General features: G+C 38.3%; 1 protein-coding gene across 12 annotated transcripts in view; it reads right to left on the bottom strand.

Moving 5' to 3' along the window:
• Nucleotides 1-615: 615 nt before the first annotated feature.
• CREM (cAMP responsive element modulator) overlaps nt 616-23,401 on the bottom strand; it is a 30,973-nt gene continuing 8,187 nt past the window's right edge. For 2 of the 12 annotated variants that reach the window (XM_052692927.1, XM_052692923.1), the window contains 5 exons: nt 16,599-16,690; nt 16,320-16,456; nt 10,678-10,866; nt 3,432-3,588; nt 616-1,744 (listed from right to left, as the gene is read on the bottom strand). In XM_052692927.1, coding sequence (XP_052548887.1) covers nt 1,600-1,744; nt 3,432-3,588; nt 10,678-10,866; nt 16,320-16,456; nt 16,599-16,690 — 720 coding nt within the window. In that variant the 3' untranslated portion in view covers nt 616-1,599. Of the gene's footprint in view, nt 1,745-3,431; nt 3,589-7,262; nt 7,496-10,677; nt 10,867-11,594; nt 13,773-16,071; nt 16,227-16,319; nt 16,457-16,598; nt 16,691-23,401 lie in introns of those variants that run through there. The other 10 variants (XM_052692926.1, XM_052692925.1, XM_052692924.1 and 7 more) reach the window with 10 other exon arrangements.

The following is a 23,401-nucleotide window of genomic DNA, read 5'->3' on the forward strand; positions in this document are numbered from 1 at the left end:
CTCTAAGCACTGGCAATGGTGCTCCCAGTTCTAGCAAAGCTCCCAAAGACTCTGCTCATAGAATGTATAGGCCATCAAGCATCAGATTATTTCTGTAATGAACAAAAACTCGGAAGCAATTGACAATTGTTTACAGCTGGAACACCACATTTACCAAACCTGTGATCCGGCTTAAGCATAATTTTATTTGAAAAAGAAAGATCAGCTCTCACCTATATATTATTCCGGAACCCCGTAAATCAGCAGATAGCTACTCTTTATTGGAAAGCTTCCATCCTTAAGTCACCTTTATTTCCCCTTGGTACTTTGCAGAAAGTGTAAAAATAACTGCGCCATCAGTCTTCAGTACAGGTAACTGCTACAACTGTCCAGTATCTAAATTATTCAAGATGGAAAATCAAATTTTTACACATAGGCTTCTAATAAACCAGATGTTTCACAGACTACAGAAAATGTAAGTGAACAGCCACCACGTAACAGACATTCTCAGATACCTGCAATATTCTTAGCATCATGTCAGGGAGTTTCTGTTCTCTTCCTCCCCCTCCAAACTCTCACAGGTTTAAAAGCATCACCAATAACCAGATGTTTAAAGGAAATCAGACACTACACAGGTTAAACAACATCATTCTATTAAAAACTATCTTTAGCCATGGCACTCAGTGATAGCAATACAATACTTTTTCTTTCCACAAAGCAACTAATATAAAAATATGTCATAAAATCATTTGTAGACCAGTTTGCTAATACATACATGTAATCATAACATTCTTTTATAAACTCTTTCCTGAGATACCTTGAGTTATTTGATTTTTCTCATATTACCGGATGCATTATCTTTGATTCATTTGAAACAGCTGCAAAATAGTTTGCATGTGCTGAACGCTAGCAGTACACGTAAAAAGTAGCATGTAAATATATGGCAAAGAAACAGCTCTTAGAAATTATGGTTTTTTTTGACTTCGATTTTTTTTTTTGTTTAAATCATTTGGCTCCTTGGGAGGTGGAAGGTGGAACGTGGAAAACCTGTAAGCAGAGCTATGAATTGACAAAAAGCAGGAAAGCATTTCAGGAATGTTGGAAGTTGGAATATAATATAAATGACACAGAGAAAGCCATAATTCATATTGGCCTTGTATTGCCTTATAAAGCAACCGGACATATTTCAGGTCAGTTCACAGTATAATAAATATTTTTACTAATCTGCTTTGGAAGAGCAAATGTCTTTAAGGGTTTCAAGCTCCTCTATAAGTTTCTGGTTCTGAACTTCTAGCACTGCAACACGACTCTCCAGACATTTTATGTATTCTTTCTTCCGACGTCGACATTCTTTAGCAGCTTCCCTGCAAAAAGCAGAAGTAAAAAGTGCAAACAACAAGCCATTTGCATGCTATTAGAAAGCTCAGCAGAGTAGGGAGACTACAACTGAATTCCAAATTTTGGAGCATCTCCCAAATAAGTCTGAAAACATTAAGCAAAAGTGGGGTTCCACAAGGGCCTCAAGTGTCTCTTTCTCAAGTTCATATGGCAATCTGTAGAATTGCTTCCTCTCATGCCTTGATTAAAGTTCATAATAAACAAGGTCCAAATGAAAGACAGTTATTCTGCTTTATGACAATAAAGATCTTTGAGGGCCTTGAGTTCCTCAATGAGAGTCTTGTTTTGGTTTTCAAGCACAGCCACACGATTTTCAAGACATTTGACATATTCTTTCTTCTTTCTGCGACATTCTCTGGCAGCTTCCCTGGAACCAATACAAGGCAAATGACTACAGGAACAGCCACAGTATGGCAAAGACTGGATAAATGAAATTACCTGCAATCCAATTGGTTCCACAATAACAAAAACAACCACCACCACCTCCACCAACTGTTGGATTGCACAAACAGAACAGCACATAACAGCCATAAGCAACAGCGTGGTTAAAATGCAATTCAAAACCATGAAAACAACTGGAAACAAATTCCATCACCAAACACAATAATGGAATTAACGCACTGAAGAACTGAGAAAAGCACAACAAATGATGACATAATGACCTGAACTGTAGGACACAAGACCAAAAGCAGCATTTTCTTTTGCAGTCCCACGCCATTCTGTGTGTTTATCAGGACCATGACCTCCGCATTCAAACTCTTACATTCAAACCCAAAGAATTTACTTTCAGAAAACACAAATTGAACGACACTCTCCAGATGAAAAGCTAGATGCCACATTTTAAAACATGCTGTAGTTTTTGACCATAATGCAGCAATCTACAGTAGAATTCCAAGTAGCTACAGTATGCCAGCATTTTGAACTGTCCACATCAGTGACTTTGTTGTCAGCAAATGGCAGCCCAGAGCCATTCCCATAGCTCCACTCAGAACTCTGTTATGTCAATGACTTTAAATACTATTTTCAGAACAAGGACTACAGACTTCAGACAGTATTTTCAGAAACATGTCTTAAGACAGTATTCAATTATAGAACAAATTTTATAGGCAATGGGATTCCACTCCTTAAATGTTTTGGAACTACTCAAATTGCCGAACTGTGAGAACAGAACTTTGCAGTAAAGTTATTTTCAGAGACAGAATAGAGACTAGTTTTAAAAACAAAATGGAAAAATAAAGGGGAGCATAACAACGCAGCAATCTCTGTGAGAAATTTAAGAACAGGCATGAGAGCAAAGCAATACCATGAATTCAATCATAAGGCAAGTGGCTATTCAACGTACTAGAGATCTGCATAGCAAGCTACTTCTTCCTGAGGCATTAACCTCATTTCCATTGATAGAAGTGGCTATGCATTTAAAAAAGGGAGAAAGCCCCCTAAAAATAACAAGAATAAGCAGATAAAGGCAGTTATATAACAGATAGTCACAGCATATAGTTAATTACATGCTAACTAATTAAAATATATACAGCCACTCCACACAATATTCTAAATGACAGGAGCACTGTATAGTAACTTATCTGAGGCAGGTATATAGAAAATTCTACAATTATCATCAAGTTATAGCCTGAGTCTTCCTCACAGCATTATAGATAGCTGCTAAAGAGATTCTCAGATATTGTTCTTACCAGTTCTTCCCTGGGATGTTGCAAGAGAAGCATGCCCATAACAGTCATTTTATTGTCAGTAGGGAAATATGTCTTTCAACAATAAGTATACATCTGGATCATTACAAAGATGACCACTAATGGACAACATCAACACTGATTTTTGAAATACCATAAAATTAAAGACTAAAAATCCATGTAGGTAAAACCAATATTTATCAGTCCTATAAACACATGGAATGATTCACAAAGAATTTCTTTGTCAATCACAGACAGGGCTTGTGACTTTAAGAAAAAAACATTATTAGAATGTGAATTTATTAGTTTTGTTTTTGTTATTTTAGGGTCTTACTTTCCCGACAGCAGCTATTAATGAGGTGCTCTTACCTATTTTTCATAAGCCGCAGCTCTCTCTTGCGCGTTGCCTCTTCTGCCAGTTGCTGAGGACTATGCAGAGCCCCTGGTGAGGCTGCCATTACCACTCCCTGAGGTAAGTTAGTAGTGGGAGTCCGAAGCTGGTAGGACGGCATGTCTCCAGTGGCAGCTGTATTAAAGAATCACATGTAAAACTTCATGGCAAAAAAACTACGCATAAGCCTTCCTAGAAAGAAGACATTTCTGTTGATGAGTTACCCGTGATGAATTATCTACATGAATTATCTCACAGGCCTGTAGCATCACAACTACATACATTATCCTACTAGCTTTCATTTCTATACTCTAAAATGAATCATCTAAACTGATGTAGCATGTGGTCCCACCAATCAGAACGAAGCTTGTCAAAGCTTCCATGTGGCTCTTCGCAAACGACACAGGGAAAAGTGTTAGAGAAATGCTGTCTGAGCATTCACTCTAATTTCCTTTGGTAAAATTCTACAAAAAGATGGTCCTTCTGGTGCAGCCACAGAGGGTAATACGCTATGGCTGTCCTCCAACAGCTGACACAGGACTCAGCTTTCTCCTCTTCTGTGACAGCACCAGACCTACCAGCAAACTGGCATCTCTCGGAAAACTGGTGAGAGCTGCTGTTGCCAAAATGAAAAGGAACATACATGCATAGTGAACAGGAGCACATTCTTTGAGAACCACAAATGGGATGCCAGGGACCAGCAGGCAAGAAAAAGGAGTGACTGTTACACAGGAAGAGATGTAGCCATGCAGTAAAGGAGAGTGCAAAAGTTCACCCCCTGAGCCTGCCAATTTTGAGCTCTCCCATGCTAAACATAGATGTGAAATCTGATCTGCAATTCAGAACCGATACCTTTCTGATATACGCACCTCATTTCTATATTTCTAAAACACTTTGCTCCTATACTATGTGTTTCAACTTTCAAGCACTGAGTCCTAAGCGCCTGTCTGGACTGACGTAGGAAAAAAATATATATATATATATATTATTCCCCCCATTAAAATTTTAAGCAAATATTTGCCCATTCAACTCCTAAGTAATTCGTATCATCAAATAACACAACATCCATTTTTGTCATAAAAACAGTTCAATATGAAGAACAATTTCAGGGGCTGCTATACTCATTACATACTTAAAGCACCAGCAAAATACATTGCAAAAATAAAATCATAGCATCACAGAAAGGCTTTGGTTGGAAGTGACATTAAACACCAATTAGCTCCAACCCCCTGCTGTAGGCAAAAACAGTTTGTGGGAGGCTGGCAGGCAGAGCAGTAAAGCAACATAATAGAACATCAGGAGAAAAAAAATGAACCAAATCCAAATCCTCAACTTAGAAGTGCATATATCTATATACTATTCATCTATTAAAGTTTGTGCACTGTGTTGAATCGCAGCCACATCTCAAACCCCTCCACCAGCTTCAGCAGCCTGCTCCCCCCTCACAGCCCTGCAGGTCGCAGGGCACAGAGCTGCCAGCTCAGCTGCGGCAGGGAGCTGATCTGCTGGAGCTGGGCAGGGAAAGAACTCAGTGGAGGACAGCCTTGGAGCACAGCCTAGCAGCCTTGGTCTTCTCACATATCACCAAATGAATTAACCCTTGGTTTGAGTTCTTCCCATCTGCTAGCAGCCCCAGCTATGTCAGTGAGATATAACTTCAGCTTAGTATTATCAAAAACAGAATTTTATAGTGTCTCTAGGCTTACTGGCCACATTACATGCAGTTCATAAACACTACCGGAAGAACTGCTTTTCTCTATCTTCAAAAAGAGGAAGAAAAAACAAGATCATCTTGGCTCACATTAAAAATCCAAGCAAAGCATTTTGTAGATCAGATCACGGGGAAATACCCATTACCCAGGTCATCTCCACCTGGCAGCACCAGCTGCTTTGCTGCCTGCACCTGATCTCCCCTCAGATGTTTGCCAACAGCACTTGCTGCTGTGAGAAGGACTCTGCAATAAAGTACCTACTGCACACTCAAAAAATCCCTATCTCAGCTGAGATCAGCAAGCATAAAGTAAGCAACAACACAGTGCATCAGTAGTTTGACCAGCTTCCAAAGTGCCCAGCCCTGCCTAACAACTGCCTCGCATATGAATCTACAAGTGTGGTAACATAGTAATTTTGGTGCTTACAGACCGTAACATCTGTTTCACAAGGAAGTAACTGATATGATTGCTAAGCAATTATTTCTAATTCTGCAAAACTTTTTGTAATAGCTTTAAATATTATAAAGTACTGTTTCTCTTCAGATAGGCATTTGTAAAAATGAAACAGACTTTCAAAAGGAAGGACAAAAAACCCTTAAAAAAATCCATACTGTTTAAATCTATTAATAAATAGATGTACTACATACAACAGTACCTTCCACTTCAGTATGAGACAAAGAACCCACACCTTGGTCCAGGCCAACACGTCTCTAAGAGCAGTGTTCATTTCTAGTGAAACTGCATGGGGCTTTAAAGGGATCGCTGCATATCAGATACAGGGTGAGCATGTTAACTGACCTGGAATTGGTGCACTTCCCCCAGCCCATCAACCCAATAAATCTTTCTTTTTTCCTCTTTAAATTGCTTTTAGCTGAGACTTCAAGAAAGTTATTAGGGAAAACAAAGAAAAAATACATTCACAGCAGAGCACAGATACCTTTGTAAGTTAAGCTCTGAGAAGTTAAAAAAAAATTACAGAAGCCATAAAAAAAAATAACAATAAATAACAATAAATCCAACACTTTGTAATAGCAAGCTCTTGGAAAAAATAACTTTCTGAACACTAGAGAGCATCCCTACACTGGAGTTCTTATGGTGCCTTTCCAGGAGAAAAAAAACGTGATACATGCTATGCATTAGTGTATCTACGCTCCCTTCCTCTGAGTCATAATGATAGGACTAAATTATCAGAGGGCTTTAAACTTGGCCACTAAACTAGCTAAGCAAGCCATGAATCACTATTCCTCTGAGCACAAGAGCACAAAATATGGACTCGGAGAAGATAAGTATCTTCAGGCTGATGAAAAAATAGATGCCAGCACCGAGCAGCACGTAGGTACCGGCTGCGAACTGGTTAATGTTACAGCTCAGCCAGAGGCAATTGACGAAGCAGAAAGGAACTGACTAAATCACAGCATGACTTGGGGCTGACGTCAATGTGTATCTTGTTTGGAGTTTAACTTTTCCAGTTCCCTACTGCAACACGATTCCAGGAAGCCTAATGACGTCAGCCTTTTGAACTCAATTAGCAGAGGAACAGACCATTTCAGCAGCGGAGGAGAAAACACGCAGACGTTGCAGTACTTAAAACTGCTGCTTTTCTATCTGCTCATGTTCACTGTTTTCCTTAATAAGGAAAGTAAAAGGGTTTATTTACACGACCATAACAGCACACGCCTTTCTTTTACTGCTACGTTTGAGCCTATTCTAGCTATTGAATCTACAGGGTTTATTGCTAAACAAAAAAAAACTGTGTCATTTCTACAAAACACAATGACAAACATAGCCACTATCTCCATATTACAGGAATTCAAAGAGTGGTGGATTTTTTTCAACACAATCTTCCATCAAACAAAAAAGATTCGTTACCTGCATCAATCTGTGCAACAACTCTCACACCAATTTCTTCACCTCACATGAAACTGATAAAATTACACTGAGAACTAACACCACTCAGCCAGAGCCGGAACCCACCTATGTCAGTTGTGAGAGATTGAAGAGTTACAGCAACAAGTTGAAAAGAAAAATGCCACAAACTCCAACTAAGCACTGCTTAAACAGCCACAACATGCAGTAAAAGACTAATAGAACGTTTACCTGTTTCATCTCCTGTAACAGCCATGCTCAGCCCCTGCAAGCACAGTTCTCCTGCTCCTCTCCCAGAGCTCAGCATGAACTGTTCCAAACTAGCAAGCATGTGCAGGATTACAAGCAAGAGCACTGACATCACAGTGACCTCACTTGCCTACCACTGTCATTAATATGCTCTGTCACTGGAACAGCTCACTGAAACTGCAGCCCAAACAACTGCTGCTTTTCCAGTAAACGTTTTTTTTTTTTTTTTTTCTTTTTTTTTTTTCCCCCTTCCATATTTCTGTAAGCCTAGCTTTGTTCTCTTCCCTTCAATTATACATAAAGCACTCACCACAGAGTTGGCTGTAAAACTAGACCAAGATACACAGAACCGACTGACAGAAATTCAAAGTGACTCCAGAACTCATAAATGATTCAAAAGGATTAAATCACAACTGGACAGCAAACAGCGAAATTTTAAAGGGACACGTGCAATTGTTTTGGTTCGAGCAGCTCCACCAGAAGGCAGAACTCCGACAGACATGTAAGGCAAGAGAGCTTAACAAGCTGTAACAAATCCATAAATGAAAGGCTACATACAGCTCCTCGGGGGGAGGAAGGGAAAGGGAGGGGAAGACCACAGCCCACTCATTTCAGTTCAATTAAAAGCTTCAGAAGAGACTGAAAAAAAACTCCAGGGATTTCAGATGCTCTATCAGGCAGAACAGTAACCCTGAAGAAGGGCAACCCCTTCACCTATCCCCTCCTTCTTCAAAAAGTGCAAGGGAACTGGCTGGCTTATGAAAATAAATAAATCAATGAACAAGCATCTCAGCTTTATAAAGGCTGTTGCTTCAAACCCACAGTTCAGGTACTTTCCTGCACACAGAGCACAGCCCTTGTCTGTGATAAACCAATTTAGACTGGCAATTCATCAGCCGTGGAACTACGCCAAGGACAGTAAAAATGAAAGCATCGGTGCAATGAAGGATTCTCCTTGTCATCCTGGGACTGCTTCAGTGTCACGTGAACGGAACGTCAGAACTGAAGTACACCAGAAGTACCAGCCACAGATCTCTCAAATATTTCATGTTAAGAAAACACACCTCGATCCACAGAATACCATTTGATGCAACTTTCCAAAACTCATTTTCACTAATAATTACACACTTCACTTCCTTCAGCTGGCAAAAAAACCTTGGATCCATTTTAGGAAACCATCATGACATCAGAACTGCCCTGTTTTTCCAATGAACGTAAACGGGCAGCTAACAAAGTACCACAGTTGGTTCACCCAGGGACCCCTGCCCTTTTATATTCATCCTTCAATTTCATCACAAGTCTTCAGAAAAATATCAAGCACAGGTTGAAGGTGAAAATTTACTAAGTAGAATGTTGTTTTTCTATCATAAGCTACGCTATCACCATATCAGGCATACAGGGAACCACCAAGCGTGCACTGACAACAGATGTTCATCAATTATATACCTACAGACTTTCTGACATACCAAGCAATCTGACCCGCAGTAAAGACCTGCCAGCCCATTGTTTCACTCCACTGCAAGTAACTCAGGTTTGTTGATGATATGTGCTTAGCAGAACAACATCTCTCTTAGCTTAAACATTTTCAGGCATTTTCATACTTTTTTTTTTTTGGTTCCAAATGATTTTTCAGTACCAGACTGTATAATAATTTGAAACCTCTTTCAGAGCTCATGACCACTTAGTAATCCTTGGGAATATTTTCCTTTATATTTTATCTACAATTTTTCTTCTATGTCAACAACTGTAAGCCTCACTGAAGCATCAGAGTTTGGGCAAAATGAACTCTAGCAAACGCTAGAAAAATTCAACTTCTCTAAACATGAACAGACAACAAATTAATTTAGTTGTAACTATCTAGAAGCTTCCAGAAACAGGCAGCAGCTATTCAGTAACCATCTCTGAATCCATTTTGAAAGCTTCCATTGCAAGTGAGACACTCAAATATGTTCCACTGCCAGAATGGGAAATTTGGATGGAGAAAAAACAAATTTGGTTCTTTAGGCTTCGCTGAGAACATATTCCTGGTAACGCTTGAGGCAGATAGAACAATACTGTATGCATTGTGAAGGCTAACATTTCATTTCAGAGTTCTTCATATTACTCTTAAACTTAGCTTGAAATGCTTTTTAAAAGTATTAGAAAGACATTGTATTTCAGCAAATAATTAACCAGAAAAAAACAAATCAGGTTCGGTACAACTATTTAGTACATTCTCAACAAGTTCAAGTATTTACAAGCTCTTAGCTTTATTTACATTCTGAGCTACCTTTACAGCAAAGAAAGAAAAACATCCCCTTAAAGACAAAACTTACTCTACACATCTACACTAGGGTGAAAAAATTCTTAACCCAGACTTCCCCGTTTATCTCAGACTAAAACAAGGTAGGTTCAGATCAGATCCAAAGGAGAAAATGTTTACTCAAAGAACAGGGAGGCACTGGAACAGGTCACCAATGGAGTGGTGGAACATCCCTGGAGCTGTACAAGGCCTGAGCTTTGGGCAACCCACTCCAGTAGGAAGTATTCCTGCCCACTGCAAGCAAGTTGGACTAGAAGATTTTGTATCCATCAGTATGTAGTCAATAACCTTTATCCACTCTGAATACCTACTTAGCATACGGCTCCATAGCAGCCAATATTTTCATGTGTCTATACAGAAGACCTTGTACCTGATTCCAGAAAATTTCCTGAAAGTAACTTAAAACCCCAACTTCACTTTCCTTGGTATTGGTCAGAATCCAAGATATGCTTGGTTCATATCTCCTTCAGCCCTTCTGAAGGAGTGGGAACAGTGAACAGAAAGAAAACTCTGGATAAACTATAGGAAGGCTTGAGAATTCACTAATTCACATGTGTATATTTTAGAGATCCTAAAAAGTACAAAAACTCAGGGAGAAAATTAGCTTCAATACAGGATCTCCTTTTTAATAACAGAAAGTTAAAAGTTGCAAGGAAATTCTGCCCTAAAAATAGCCTTAAAGACTTCCAAGTAACTTCAGAACCTGCGCTGTATGAAGACTGAAACTGCTGAAAGAAAAAAAACAAAAACAACCACAATAGTTTTACGTATTAAATGAGATACAGTTTGAACTGAGATGATGAGGGAGTCTACAAAAGTGTCTTTACTTCAATTAAACATGTCACTTGAAGTCTGGACAAGGAAATTAAAAGCAGAGGGTAATTTTATCTTGTTATTTGCTTCTCATAGTAGCTTTTTTGATCCACAGAAATGGCTGCTTTCCCAAAGAGAGAAACTCAGTCTTCTTCAAAGACTCTCTTCTATCCTGGTATATATAAACAACAACATTTCATAGTGCAATATTGTGAACACAAAACTAAAAGTCTAGTAAGAATAAATGTTTCATATAAAAAAAAAAAATGCAGTAAACTATACCTTGAACAACAAGTTGGCTTCCAGGAACAAAAAACTGTTGTGTACCATCAGATGAGTGTGCTGCGTATTGCACAATGGTAGCACCTGGCTGAGGAGCTCCTGAATTTGTCATTGTTAACGCGTGCAGTCCCTGGGTACCATCAGAAGGTGGATTAGAGATCTGGATTGTACCACCTGGAGTTATAGTAACTGAACATAAAAAGAAAAAGGCAGGTTAGGCAATAGAAAGAAGTACAACACGCTGAAATGCATTTTCCTTTTGAAAATAATCATAGTTTTGCTAAGACTGTGGGTTTCCTGTTTGCTTAAGGAGCAACTGTATTTAAATATTTTTTTTTCTTTAATTGTATAACCTTAATGCTGCTGTCCTCAAACATAATGCCTGTTATGTAGTACATGAATGTGTCTAACTGGAAAAAAAAAAAACAAAAAAAAAACCACCTAAAAAAAGGCAACAGAAGCCTACATATGTCCACTGTACATTCAGCAATATTAATGGTCCTATAGTAATTTTAATACAAAGTGAAAACAAACAAACAGACTGGTAACTCCTAGCCACAAAGAACAAAAGTTTTAAATACTAGTATTAAAAGGTTATTTAAAAAAAAACTCTTTATCAAATCACAACATAAAACCAAGGTTGCCTGGAGAGAAGAACAAGAATTCATCTCGCCCTTGCTCCACCTCCTTTCCTTAGTTTAAGTGGAAGTTTAGGCCACCAACATTTTTGCAAGTCCTATAAAACTGCTCAGATTCTTACATAAAACGAGAAACAGAACAAAGCTCTGCTTCCATTTGGTCAACAATAAGAAAAATACACTTTCCCCACTGTAAAATCAATGGGTATACAGACGTTACAATTACAAAATAAACAAGAAAGTTTGACTAAACAAAAAGAGAATAGATAGAACGCTTACTCTCGTCCTGGGCTCACTGTAAAACTCCAAAGAGATCTCCAGAAGAGATCCTTCCCCACTGGTAGCCAGCTCTTAAATGGGTCTAAGAGAGGTGCAGCCAGGCTCCAGCCCTTCCAGCAGCACAGGAGAATTGCCTTCACCTGTGTTCCCATGGCTGACTCATTGCTCACCTCAGGTGTTCAATCAGGCCATGACTCAGCAGTTCCCACACACCCCATAAAAAATAATGCCGTGTAATCAGCTGGTTAAATATTCAGACAAACACAAAATTTCCTGCAGTTTGTTAATTGTATGTTCCTCTTGAAATTAGCATTGTCCTCAGAAGAGCAGAAAAAAATGTTCCGGGAACATTTTAAAAGAGAACCCAATTCCCAAGAAGCTATTAACTTATTTCTCCTCAGAAAGCTACTTAAAACTACAAACATCATTGTATTTGAAGTGGTGTAAGAAACACTATACACAACTACTGATTCAGGACTGATAACTCCTTTGATTTTAGGGTCAGGTTCGCAATACTTGATGGTGACATTCCTGACCGTCCTGGGCATCTGATGTGATTTGTTAGATATCCACATAAATTTTGAAGGTAGACAGTTGATAACAGATGATTCCATGTAGATGAAGATGTCTTGAGATTAGTGGATTACTCAACTGTTTCTAGTGAATTGTAGAACAGTAGCAATCTACTAAAACCTCAGATAATTTCTTTAAAAGCATAAGGCCAAATCTCTGCAGCTAAACAGTTTTCTTTTGGGGAAGAATGGGGAAATCCTCTTAGGCTGAAAGAAGCCCTGAGCCTTATCCACAACAAGTTCAGCATGGCCTCCTGTCCCACCCTTGGAGTGAAGAATACATGACAATGAACTGGATGCACACTAATGCAAGCTCCCTAAGTCATAACATAAAAAGAAATAAGTAAGCAAGACGATGCCTTTGTTTGTCCTTCAAAGCAGAAAATGCCCCATCTGGGGACAGATCAGAGAAAAGAGAAATGGACTACTGTCTCTCTGTTGTTCATGACAACAGCAAGGCAACTGGAGGCTCTCAGTGGCACGTGCACTTCCCAGCAGAATGCCACCATCACCTCCACCTCCCTGGGACGTTTACTTAAACACTGAACTCATACAAGAGTTAGCAGTATGCCTTTACCACCACAGCTGCATATCACATCAAATAAATTAATAGATATATAAAAATCAGTTCAACTGTTGATTCAATTCATGACCCAATACTTTCGAAACAAGAGTGAATGTAACTTCGGTAACCATTTCCCCTACAGGACTGATTCCTATCATATTAAGATCATAACATTCCTCCTCAGCCTAGTAATTCTCCTAAGCCCAACCACAACACAGGTATTTCTTGTATTGGACCTTTGCTCAAAACTGTGGCTTCACAGAAGACAATACAATATTCCCAGACATTCCCTGGTCTTGTACATGATGCAGGTGGATTTAAGTGGCAGCTTCCCCTCTAGCTAGAACTGAAGATGAAAATAACACAATTCTTTGAATATGATTAACACCTGTAATTCAGAAAGAGGTTAGATCTTCCCATCTCTACCTAGACAGGGAAAAGAAACTAAAAGCTGCTCTTTCCCAGTACATTTCCTAATGCCTCAACTGCTAAAAACCCATCCAAAGATAGCAAAAAATCCAAATAGATGGCAAAAGAACTTGCCATCTATTTTCATTTTCCCTGCATTGCTCCTGGAAGAACATCCGAAATTGCACAAAGAGGCAGAAAAGGAGAGAAGGACAGCTGATTCTCCCTCTTACACACACACACGCGCGCACATATCACCACACACCAACTATGCAAATAACTCTTAGGCCACCAGCACAGGTGAAGGAAAACAATTTTTTTCCAGTATTCAATAACCAGTATGATAGAACTACAGCCAGTAGAGTCATTTTGTAGCCAAAACAGGCTACGTGGCTTGCACCTTACGAAAAGATATATATTTTCCTTACAGAAAGATCAACATCCCTGCTGATGGATGTAACGGGGAAAGATATTCTATCTGGCTGGCCATGCCATCAACCCGTCTGCTTCCACAAGCCAAAGCCAAGAAGTTGTAAGGAAAATGGCATTTGGAAACCATGGCAACACAGCATTTCGGCTGGTGTAAAGTAAGGAAAGAACAGCCATCACCACTGATAACAGAAAAATATATTTGATTTTAAGATACATTTACTTATCTAGTTTTTCCAAAAATAATCATTCCATGCCTCCAGACACCAACATAAAGTCCAGACCACCTTTTCGGCTATTCTGCCTCTTCTATGCAGGAATATGGAGAACAATAGAGAAAAACAAGGAACCAGTAAATTCAGTAACATACGGTTTTTTTTAAAAGCAGGCCACAGTACAGATCTCTACAGTGACACCATGAGATCAGTTCTTCATTGCCATGCACACCATAAAAATCTTTATAAACTGCTGGCTGCATACACAGGAGAACCCATGCAATCAGCTGTGGCCAAGGAGAGAGTACTCAAACACAGTAATGATAAGCAGAGGTAGAAAAACAACTGACAGGAAACAAAGCTAAAACAGATACACGTAGCAAGCTCCTGCTTCATATCCAGGCTGAAATCAACACAGGGAATGTTGCATTCCCACACAGTGTCCCTGGGTTTAGCTGACAGCAGTTGCTCAGAATCATGGGCAGCCAACAGCACAGCAGATCAGAAATGTTGAGGATCTTTGCTTTTCAACTGTAAGAACCAGAAGTAAACAGCCACGCTTTCCAAATTAGGACTGCGTCTACTACAAGATGACCAACCTTGCTACCACTTGAATCTAACCCCAGATCTAAACTTTTCTGACAAGGAGTATCTTTGAGCACCTGAGCAATGAGCAGCATTGTAAAGAAGAGTTTAATATCATTTTTTACATCAAATATCAAAGTAATGAATTGGATATGGAAGCCATTTCTGGGAAGACAAGGCTCTCAAAATGAATTTGGTAAAAATGATTTTTTTAAGCCAGAATCAGCAGGACCTACGAAGACTGACATCCTGAAGCAATGTCTCTTCACATTTGAGAACACATTAAATAAAAATGAGTAAATAAATACAGTTCTCTTAAAAATATTGCAAATATTTTACATCGCAAATAAAGCACACTGAATGAAAAAACAGAATTCTTCTATATTTGGTCCACGCTAAAGCCAGGCTTGAATTAATATAAATCAGATTTAATTAATTTTTTATGGATTTTGCTAATTCAAGCCCATTGTTGGTGATGCTCTCTGCTTCTTGATTTTTCAAGAGTAAAAGTTTGCTTGAACAAGGAAGAAAAAATGAGAATTTCTTGTTCTTTTACATACTTCTCCATGATTTATATTTTTTATTTATTGGCACATTCAAACTAAAACATCCTTTAATTTAATAAATGAGAATGATTTCCTGCAATTTATTGCTAGTTAAACCACAAGTCTGGTTTCCCAGAGCAACATGTGATTAAGAAACCAAAGCCTGAAAGATTTGAAAGCTCACTAGAGCATAATGCAAACTCTATAGAGCCTGGAAAGAGTGCATATTTTTCTAAAGCTAAATCAAAGCCAAACAAACAAAGCACCACCATCACACAAGTAAACAAAATAAAATTAATTCGATCAAGGAGAGCTGCAGATTCTGGACTGGATAACTGCCATTTAGCATGGCAGGAAATGCATGGAAAAGAGCACTTCAGATGCTAGCAAAGTCCAAGCAACATTACTTTCTATGCAGAAGAGTAGATATATGCAAAGTCTGCTGTCTCAGATTTTATAATGACTTCAGTTGTACACATTAAAAATAACTGAAGAAAAGTGACTAACTGGCACGTGGCACAGAGGGAGCTGTTCTATCTTTTGTATATTCTGTTGTTAATGTTTTAATAGATGCCCTCTGTCTTCAAAAGACTTTTTCAGAAAACAACAGGCCTTTTCCAATTTTCCTGTCATTATATCAAAGGAAAAATACCCACATTCAGCATGCCTACACCAAGAAAAGTATTAAAACAAAAGTAAAAAAACCTATAGGAGCAAAGCATTATCAAACACAAAATTTAAAAAATCGTTATTAGGAAGGTATCTCTTAGGTGATCAATGATTAAGCACAAGAAGCTATGGGGAGTGAGTGATGCCATGTTTTCAACATCAACAAAGGAATGAAAAAAAAAAGTTCCATAGAACCGAACTATGAAACCAATTTGGAACTTGATTTTGGATGAAATATCAAATACTGGAGACAACAGTTTAGGTTAATGGTACAATTAAAACAGAGTTAAAACGTGGCAGCCAGAGAAAAAGAAAAAATTTCATACTCCAGTCCCACACTTTAAAAAACTACCTCACTAATTGTTATTTCATGAATAACACCAATACACAGCAAACCACAGTGCTAAGAAACCACAGGGATTTATAACACTGCACATTCACATACAATACAGACCAGTGCCAACATCTGGCACAGCACCCAGGCCTCACCTCCACATTTTTAATGCGTAGGAATCCCAGAAGGACTAAGTCAAGTAATCAACGAACACTATAGGAAAAAGACTAAACGTTTTTCGTGCCCACATCAGGAGAAATGAAATATAAAAATCAGGATTAATTAGAAGTAGGGAAGTTCTCATTCTTCTCAGCAAGACATCTCTATTTCATTATAGAACTTTAAGAAAAAGAACTGTTCCTATTTTGTTCTGCAACAAAACACAGTATCTTTGCAAACATACTGAATTGCCCTGTGCTAGAATGATACAGGCTGCTTGGCATGGACAGTGGAGAAATTCCAGGTCCTTCTTCTTCTGACTTTTCTTCTTCAATCCTTGGGATTGCAGGAGTATCTGAAGAGAGTTCATTCAAAATTTTTCTGAAAGAGAAAAAGAGATACTTTGACATATTTGAAATTCCATACCCATGGGAAACTAAGTCACTGCCTTTGATCAGACAGTTTTGCTGTTACACATAAGCTGAAGTTAAAAACCAGCAAAATCAAAATCAAAAGTCCTTACCGGTATGAAGGCCTTCTTGAAAGTATTTCCCTACGTTTCTGAGTATCAGTTATCCCTTCCGATTCTGCAGAGTCATCTGCAACCGATGCTTCCTGTAATAGCAAAGTTCCTAATATTCATAACTTCATTTAAAAAAAAAAAAGTAAAAAAAAAAAAAAAAAAAAGCTTTCGTGGTTGCATACAGGAAGTTTATCTAACTTTTTTAAAATTATAAATGACAGGATTTGTAATGTCTCTTTTTACAATACATCACCAACTATGATTAGCAACACAAGCACTTAGGTGACATCTTCCATTTAGAAAAAAAAACCTAATAATCCACATCACATGTGGAATCCACATTTTGAATGACATCAGCAACAGTCTTAAACATAGACGATTTCTTTAAACTTAATAATATTACAGAATTAGTTGAAATTTAACATTTTAAATACAGAATACTGCATTAGTGCACCTTAAATAATAGTATACAGTACAGAAGCCTCTTCACAATCACACCAAAACTATTTAAAAAAGTAGTTTATTTAAATATACATTTATTAAATTACACATATCAACACATCCATACAAACAAATACGCTGTTCAGCAATACCATGCAAGTTGTACAAACTCTTGACAAGTTCACACAGTCTCATTTTCTCAGAATTTTATTATCATTACCCAAAAAGTAACACAGATGCCAGGCCCGAGCAGTCCGAAAACAAAACACAACCCAAGAGAAGAGCCCTACAGTGACCTGCTGGTGGATCAGTCCTCAAGGCTCTGTCATAAACCTTGACAACTAAGGCATCATTCCACAGCCCAGCCAAGAGCTTGGGCAGTATAGTTCAAAAAGAATTTTTAGTCCACAGAGGAAGGAAAAAAGAACTTATCCCAGGACAAACAGCAGGAAAACAAGACGTTAGAGGCTTCTAACCTTCTCATTCCATTCATAAACACCCCGTCATTGTGAAGGCAGACTAAGAAGTCAGAAACAGTAGTACTTTGGTAAAAGGGTAAGAAAATCACAAGAGAAAGGAAGCATTTTTATGTAGAGGAAGAGATTTTCTGCAGTAAAATTCAGAAGTTCTAATTTTTTAGAAGAAATTAGACAAATGTAATGTATGTTTGTTCTAATAGCAAGCAACCATGTTTATAAGGCTTCCAAATGGAAACCTCTGCCATTTTTTCCCAGCCATTAAACAGACTTTTCCAACTTTAACACACTGCTCTGCGTTTGAGCAAAAATAACTTTGAGGTCATGCCCAAACTGCCAAACCTGATACACTGAAGGGGAGAAGAAGCAAAAAGGAAAGTCAAATCTGAATTGCAAACCTTCTTACAATTAAAAGAACAGCAGTAGAACAAGGAACACAATACAAGTATTTTTTCATCCAAAAAGCAATGGGTTAACAAGAAAAAACTGTAGCAGCTTTAAGCTGCAGGTGTCTGAGAGAGAGGTCATACAGGCTTTAACATCAGCCTTCAGTTTCTATTTGTCTGGTTTTTAATTCAATTGTTACCATTTTCCAAGTCTCCTGCTTTCTGGCATAGACAAGACATAAATTAAAGCCAGACAATCTGGAGAAAGTGCCAGGTGGCAGGATAAAGTACTTAAGAAGATCACAGGAGGGCCTACCAACCTTTGTAATGAAGTCCTTCACAAGGCTCTTTTTCCTGCCCCCTCCCTTTTGGTAGGGTCACATTATTCATTATTAGCATGCTCAAATGAAAGCAAAGCCAAAATCTGGATCTAATCAATATCAATCAGGACACAACTTTCCCATCTCTACTCCTTTGGGAAAGGCAAGGTCAAGTTGACACAATGGAACAAACAGTTGATTCCCATTCCCCTAAGAAGACGCAACAGCAGTTGGCAAGAGATGCTGGAGAAATTCCTCCTCCTGAGCTCTGAAGAAAGTAGTCTATTTTTGTGTGAGTGTCCCAACTATACTGACTTTAAGAAATGCAATGACAGAAACTGGGAAAGACTAAAGGGTACTTATTTGCTGAAGCATATTATTTCACTCTGGCAAATTACAGTTAGAAACAAATTTAGAGGAAAAAAAAAAAATCCTTTTGAAAACTTCAATTTGACTTCAAGCTTGACCAAACACAAGTCCTTTGCTATCTACTGAGCCCTGTCAGTAGTGAACTAGAATTTCTAAACCTTACCGTATCCCATCATGTGCCCCTACAATTAAGATTTTTAACAATTAAGAAACCTCAAAAAGGTTTCATTCTTGTTTTCTAGTTGCTAAGAGAAAAACACTTACATATGACTTTTATCTACTATACTTAAAAGCTACTCTTAAGTTTCAAACATTAGAAGCTGCAAACATTAGAAGACTGACAATGCATAACACCTTTTCTTCAACGTGTTGCAATGACTTCCAGTAGAACAGTCCAGGTGTAATTTAATTGGTCTCTCTTTGCAGACATGATCTCAAGTTTACTCACAAGAAGCAATTCAACTTACATTTCATGCTCAGTTTTTAAGAAAACTGGATCAAAAGTATTCCTAACTACAAGAAAAGCATGAACTGGAGGCCTGTCTAAACATTTTCAAACTAGTGCAAAATTATATTCTCTCAAGTCTTTTTCACTATTTAAAAGCTCTGGAAATAATTCATCATTTTGCAGCAGTCTGTTTTCAGCACGTTAAAACACAACTTTTTGCCAAATAAGTGCTTCTTTTGAAGCTGCCCTTATTTTTGCTCTTTACAACTATGCGCCCACAAAAAGCAACACCACACAATCCAACAGAGCCTACAAAGCAACAAGCAATCATTTAAAACTGTTTACTTCCATTATATCCAGATGCTCTCAGAAAGTATAAAAGATACTCGCTCATTTTCATTAGAACATGATGTTCATAGAATCAAACAAAGCAGAAAAACTGCGAAATGCACAAAAGCAGGTCATGCTATTACACAAATGTGCCGTTGCCCAAGTTCAGGTTCCAACACGCAGTTTCTTAACAGATAAACAGGAAGCACGAAGGAATCGCTACACAATGCCTGCTGTGCTGCTACCACTTGGCCGTTTGCCATCACGCTGCTCCCCACCCCCCGTCCTACACTGTGTGAGTAAACCTCCCAGCACTGGTAGGAATGAACTGACACGGGGCACAAATAGTGAGGGACCAAACATTCATGAAAAAAAGAAGAGCAGAGCTGACCTGAACAGCTTGCATTCGTGGTGACTGAATGACTGAGGGCTGCGTGGCTTGAACGACACCCTGGCCATGAACTGTTTGACCAGGAGACAACTGCTGTAGAGATAGGTACTGCTGGAGATCCTTTTCCAGCACTTGATGCAGGTACAGAAACCAGCAAAAGTTACAGTCGTGGTGTGTAAGTCACGTGTCTGAAGACTTCATTAAGGGCTCTTAGGAGTAATACTAAAACAAATTGGTTCTGATGTCGTATCTAAAACAGCTCAAGCATGTGTACTTATCACACACAGAAATACACTGGTTTTAGCAGGAAAAAAACAGTACCTTTCCAAATGATGTCAGAAACTTAAACTGCCCTCTACTGAACTGAAAACCTTTTTAATTACTTTCTTCTTTTCCTCCAGAGACTTCACGTTTTCAATAAAAAACCAACCCTAACCTATCACAGACTAAATCTGCTGTCCCTAGCGTTAGGAAGAACCTCAAGTAACGCACTCAAAAATAGTAGAACTTATTGAAGTATGTTGCACTGACAACACACAGAGCAGAATGCTTAGTTTCCAGAACCTTTTTTGCTTTGTTGAGCTAAAAATTCAGTTTCAACTTTTGATCTTGAGATAGATGTCTCAAAGAGATACGATAATTTATTGGATTGGAAGAAACTGAAGTATTTAAGCAATACATGGAATTCCAAGTTGTTTTAGTTTTAAAAATCCTCTTTACATATTCTACAGTAACAAGAAAAGCAGAGTTAGAGTACTTTGATATAACAATAAAGAACAGATGAATCTTAGCCCAGCTGAAGAAAATGGTGGCCTTGCTCTGTTCAGGAATACATCTGAGCCCTCTTCCTGATGACATTTTACCATTGGTCAGACACACAGCATTGCCCAGCCCACGGTTCTCAATCATCAATACTGAGCTGAATGTGTTAAGTAGTAAAGAAACAGAGCAAACTAAGAATGAGCTCAAATTTATGCTACTACTGTTAAATCTATTAATAGACATAGAGATATCAAAACGGAAAGCTTTATGATTATTCTCAAGTTCTTTGTGATGAAATATCCTGAAACTCAATGTGAAAAGGAAGAAAGTTACAACTTCCTAAAATTATACAACAATGTTTTTCAAAGTGGACTACATTAAAAAACCCTAATTTCTACATGTATGAGAATAAACCGTAAGTAATATCTAAGATTCTGCTATTTTCCCCATTCTTTCTCAGCCCCATAATGTACCTAGCGTGAGTAGCAAAAGTAAAAATTGATGAGAGTGAGAAGAAAAACATGATTAACGTTGAATATGTAGAAGATATTTATAATGATAGAATCATTCTATTTAAAGAGTTTCGTATTTTTCCATATTCACCCTGAAGGTGATTTCTTTTCCTTTTTTGAATTCCATGACTTTTAAGTTGCTTCTTGCCTGATACACTTTCCTTTCTTGAGACAAGAGAAAGTTGTTGGCTACTATCAAGAAGACCAGATATTGGCTCAAATACCTTGACAAAACAATGTTTCTAGGAAACAGAGACAGGATCTTGTCAGCATTCACTGCGTAATCATTCAATTGTTGTAGTAAACTGATCAGGTTTTCAGGAAATAAGACAATTGAAGGCATTTCTAACTCTCAAATGGCAACAATCACTCCTTAGCTGGCATTAAATGTCAACGTGTAAATAAAATATACAAGCTTTGCTCCCACACTATAAGACAAATATCAACATTATGATCAGAAATACATATTTGAGATCCAGAATGTCTTGAATAGCTTGAAGATTTGAAGAGTATGATCTACTTTCTGTCTGGCACGGTTGTCGTCATCCTAAACCCTGAGCTTCAAGGAAAGAGCATGGAGCAGTCGGAACTGTCCCAGAGCTTGCTAATCTCTCAAAACATTAAGCAATTCCACTTAACCTTTCAATTTGCAGATCTCAAAGACAGCAGTAATGTGATACGATTCGATAGTGTATCAGAAAGAACATGCAGAGCACAACGCACACAAAGCAGTGCAACATGAACAGAGTATTCTGTGTTTCTGTGTTCAGTATACAATGGGTCAGGCACATATAATCAGAAAGTAAACCAGCACTCAAAATTAAGAGACACTGTATTCATTTAAAAGCTTCGGGGGGGGGGGGAAGGACACAGCTAATACTCTTGGAATACATTTTACAGTATCACAGGAGAAATTGCTTTGCTCCTATTAATTCAGATAGGAGATTAAATGGGGAGTGGAGAGCACAGGAGGAGGGAAGAGAATGGTATCTTTAAACCTGGATCAAACAAAAAAGTGATTTGTTTGTTCTTTTATACCTGTTTTAAACATCTCTATTTGATAGCTGCTTGCTAGGTTTTCACAATTACCCGGAGGTTAAACACATGCACATTCATGTTATTTTAGTTCCTGTAAACTACACATTAAATTTGTGATCATTTTGTATTAGGTTTGTTTCCAAGAACAATGACTTAGAAAATCTAACTTCGTATTTTTCATCTCTCTTATAAGTGTTAAAAATGTTAAAATAATTTTGATTCACATTTTATTTAGCATTATCTTTAAATGGAACACTTCTGTGTTGGCCAAAATACTTTTGCTTTTGGAGGCTGACCAAAACAGCCTTGGCAAATAAAAAAACAAATCAACACACAACATTGCTTCCTGACATCAGCGATGAGCAATGCTACCTACGACATCATCCTCCAAGGGATGTCTTGCACCAACTGAAAACCAACCACAAGCAATTCAGCAATGCAGGGGGTGAGGGGAGATTAACACAAGAAGCACCCGAGCAAACCTTGTAAGAGTTACATTTCAGCAACAGCAAAGAGATTTTAGATGCTATATTAGCCTCTGGGGTCTGAGCTGTGTTACAGTAGTTTAATCACTTCAACAAATACCAATTATACACTCCGTTATAGCAATTCGGGTTCATACTGCGGATGTTTGGAAATAAGCAATCCTTCTTCCAAGAAAGCACAGAAACATAGTAAGCAAAAAGCACCCCCAAAACCAAACATGAATTATCTTCACACTGAGGTATGCATTCTTTCAGAAAGGTTACTTATCAGTCCTCTGACTTCAAGATGCACAGTCATTGAACAGCTGTACACAAACTCATGAACTGTGTACACACACACTCTTGTCATTCAAGGTCAGATAACTTTTCCTACTACAGAGTTTACAATCACAGCCTATGTTTCATAACTCAAACATAGCTAGTATGAAGTACAATGCACACAGCTCCATGTCATTTCTGTTGCAGCTACAGAAACCGAGTGCTACAAGGACTCCAAAAGTGAGGTAGTTCAGGAAAAAAAAGAAGACAGAGCAAACCCACTGCGAATTCACCTAGCAGGAAAATAAAGGGCTCATCACACAAGCACTGCCTAGCTTCTGTGAGGAAAAGCTGAAGACAGGAAAGCTTTGGCTAATTGCAAAGCTAATGACGATTAGGAAACTCATAGGTGTAAAGAAGTCAAATGACTGCTCCCAGTCATTTGGTGAGAGCATACCCTTGAGGAAGGGCACAGTAGTGACAAAGCTACAGTTTTGTAGTGCTCTAGTATCTACTTTGAAAAATGCCCTGGACTTGCACTTGGCAGGCTGGTTTTAAAACCATATTCGCAACCGTGTGGTAAGCTT

Source organism: Tympanuchus pallidicinctus, unplaced genomic scaffold, assembly GCF_026119805.1.
Source record: "Tympanuchus pallidicinctus isolate F22 unplaced genomic scaffold, pur_lepc_1.0 scaffold3, whole genome shotgun sequence".
NCBI lineage: Eukaryota > Metazoa > Chordata > Aves > Galliformes > Phasianidae > Tympanuchus > Tympanuchus pallidicinctus.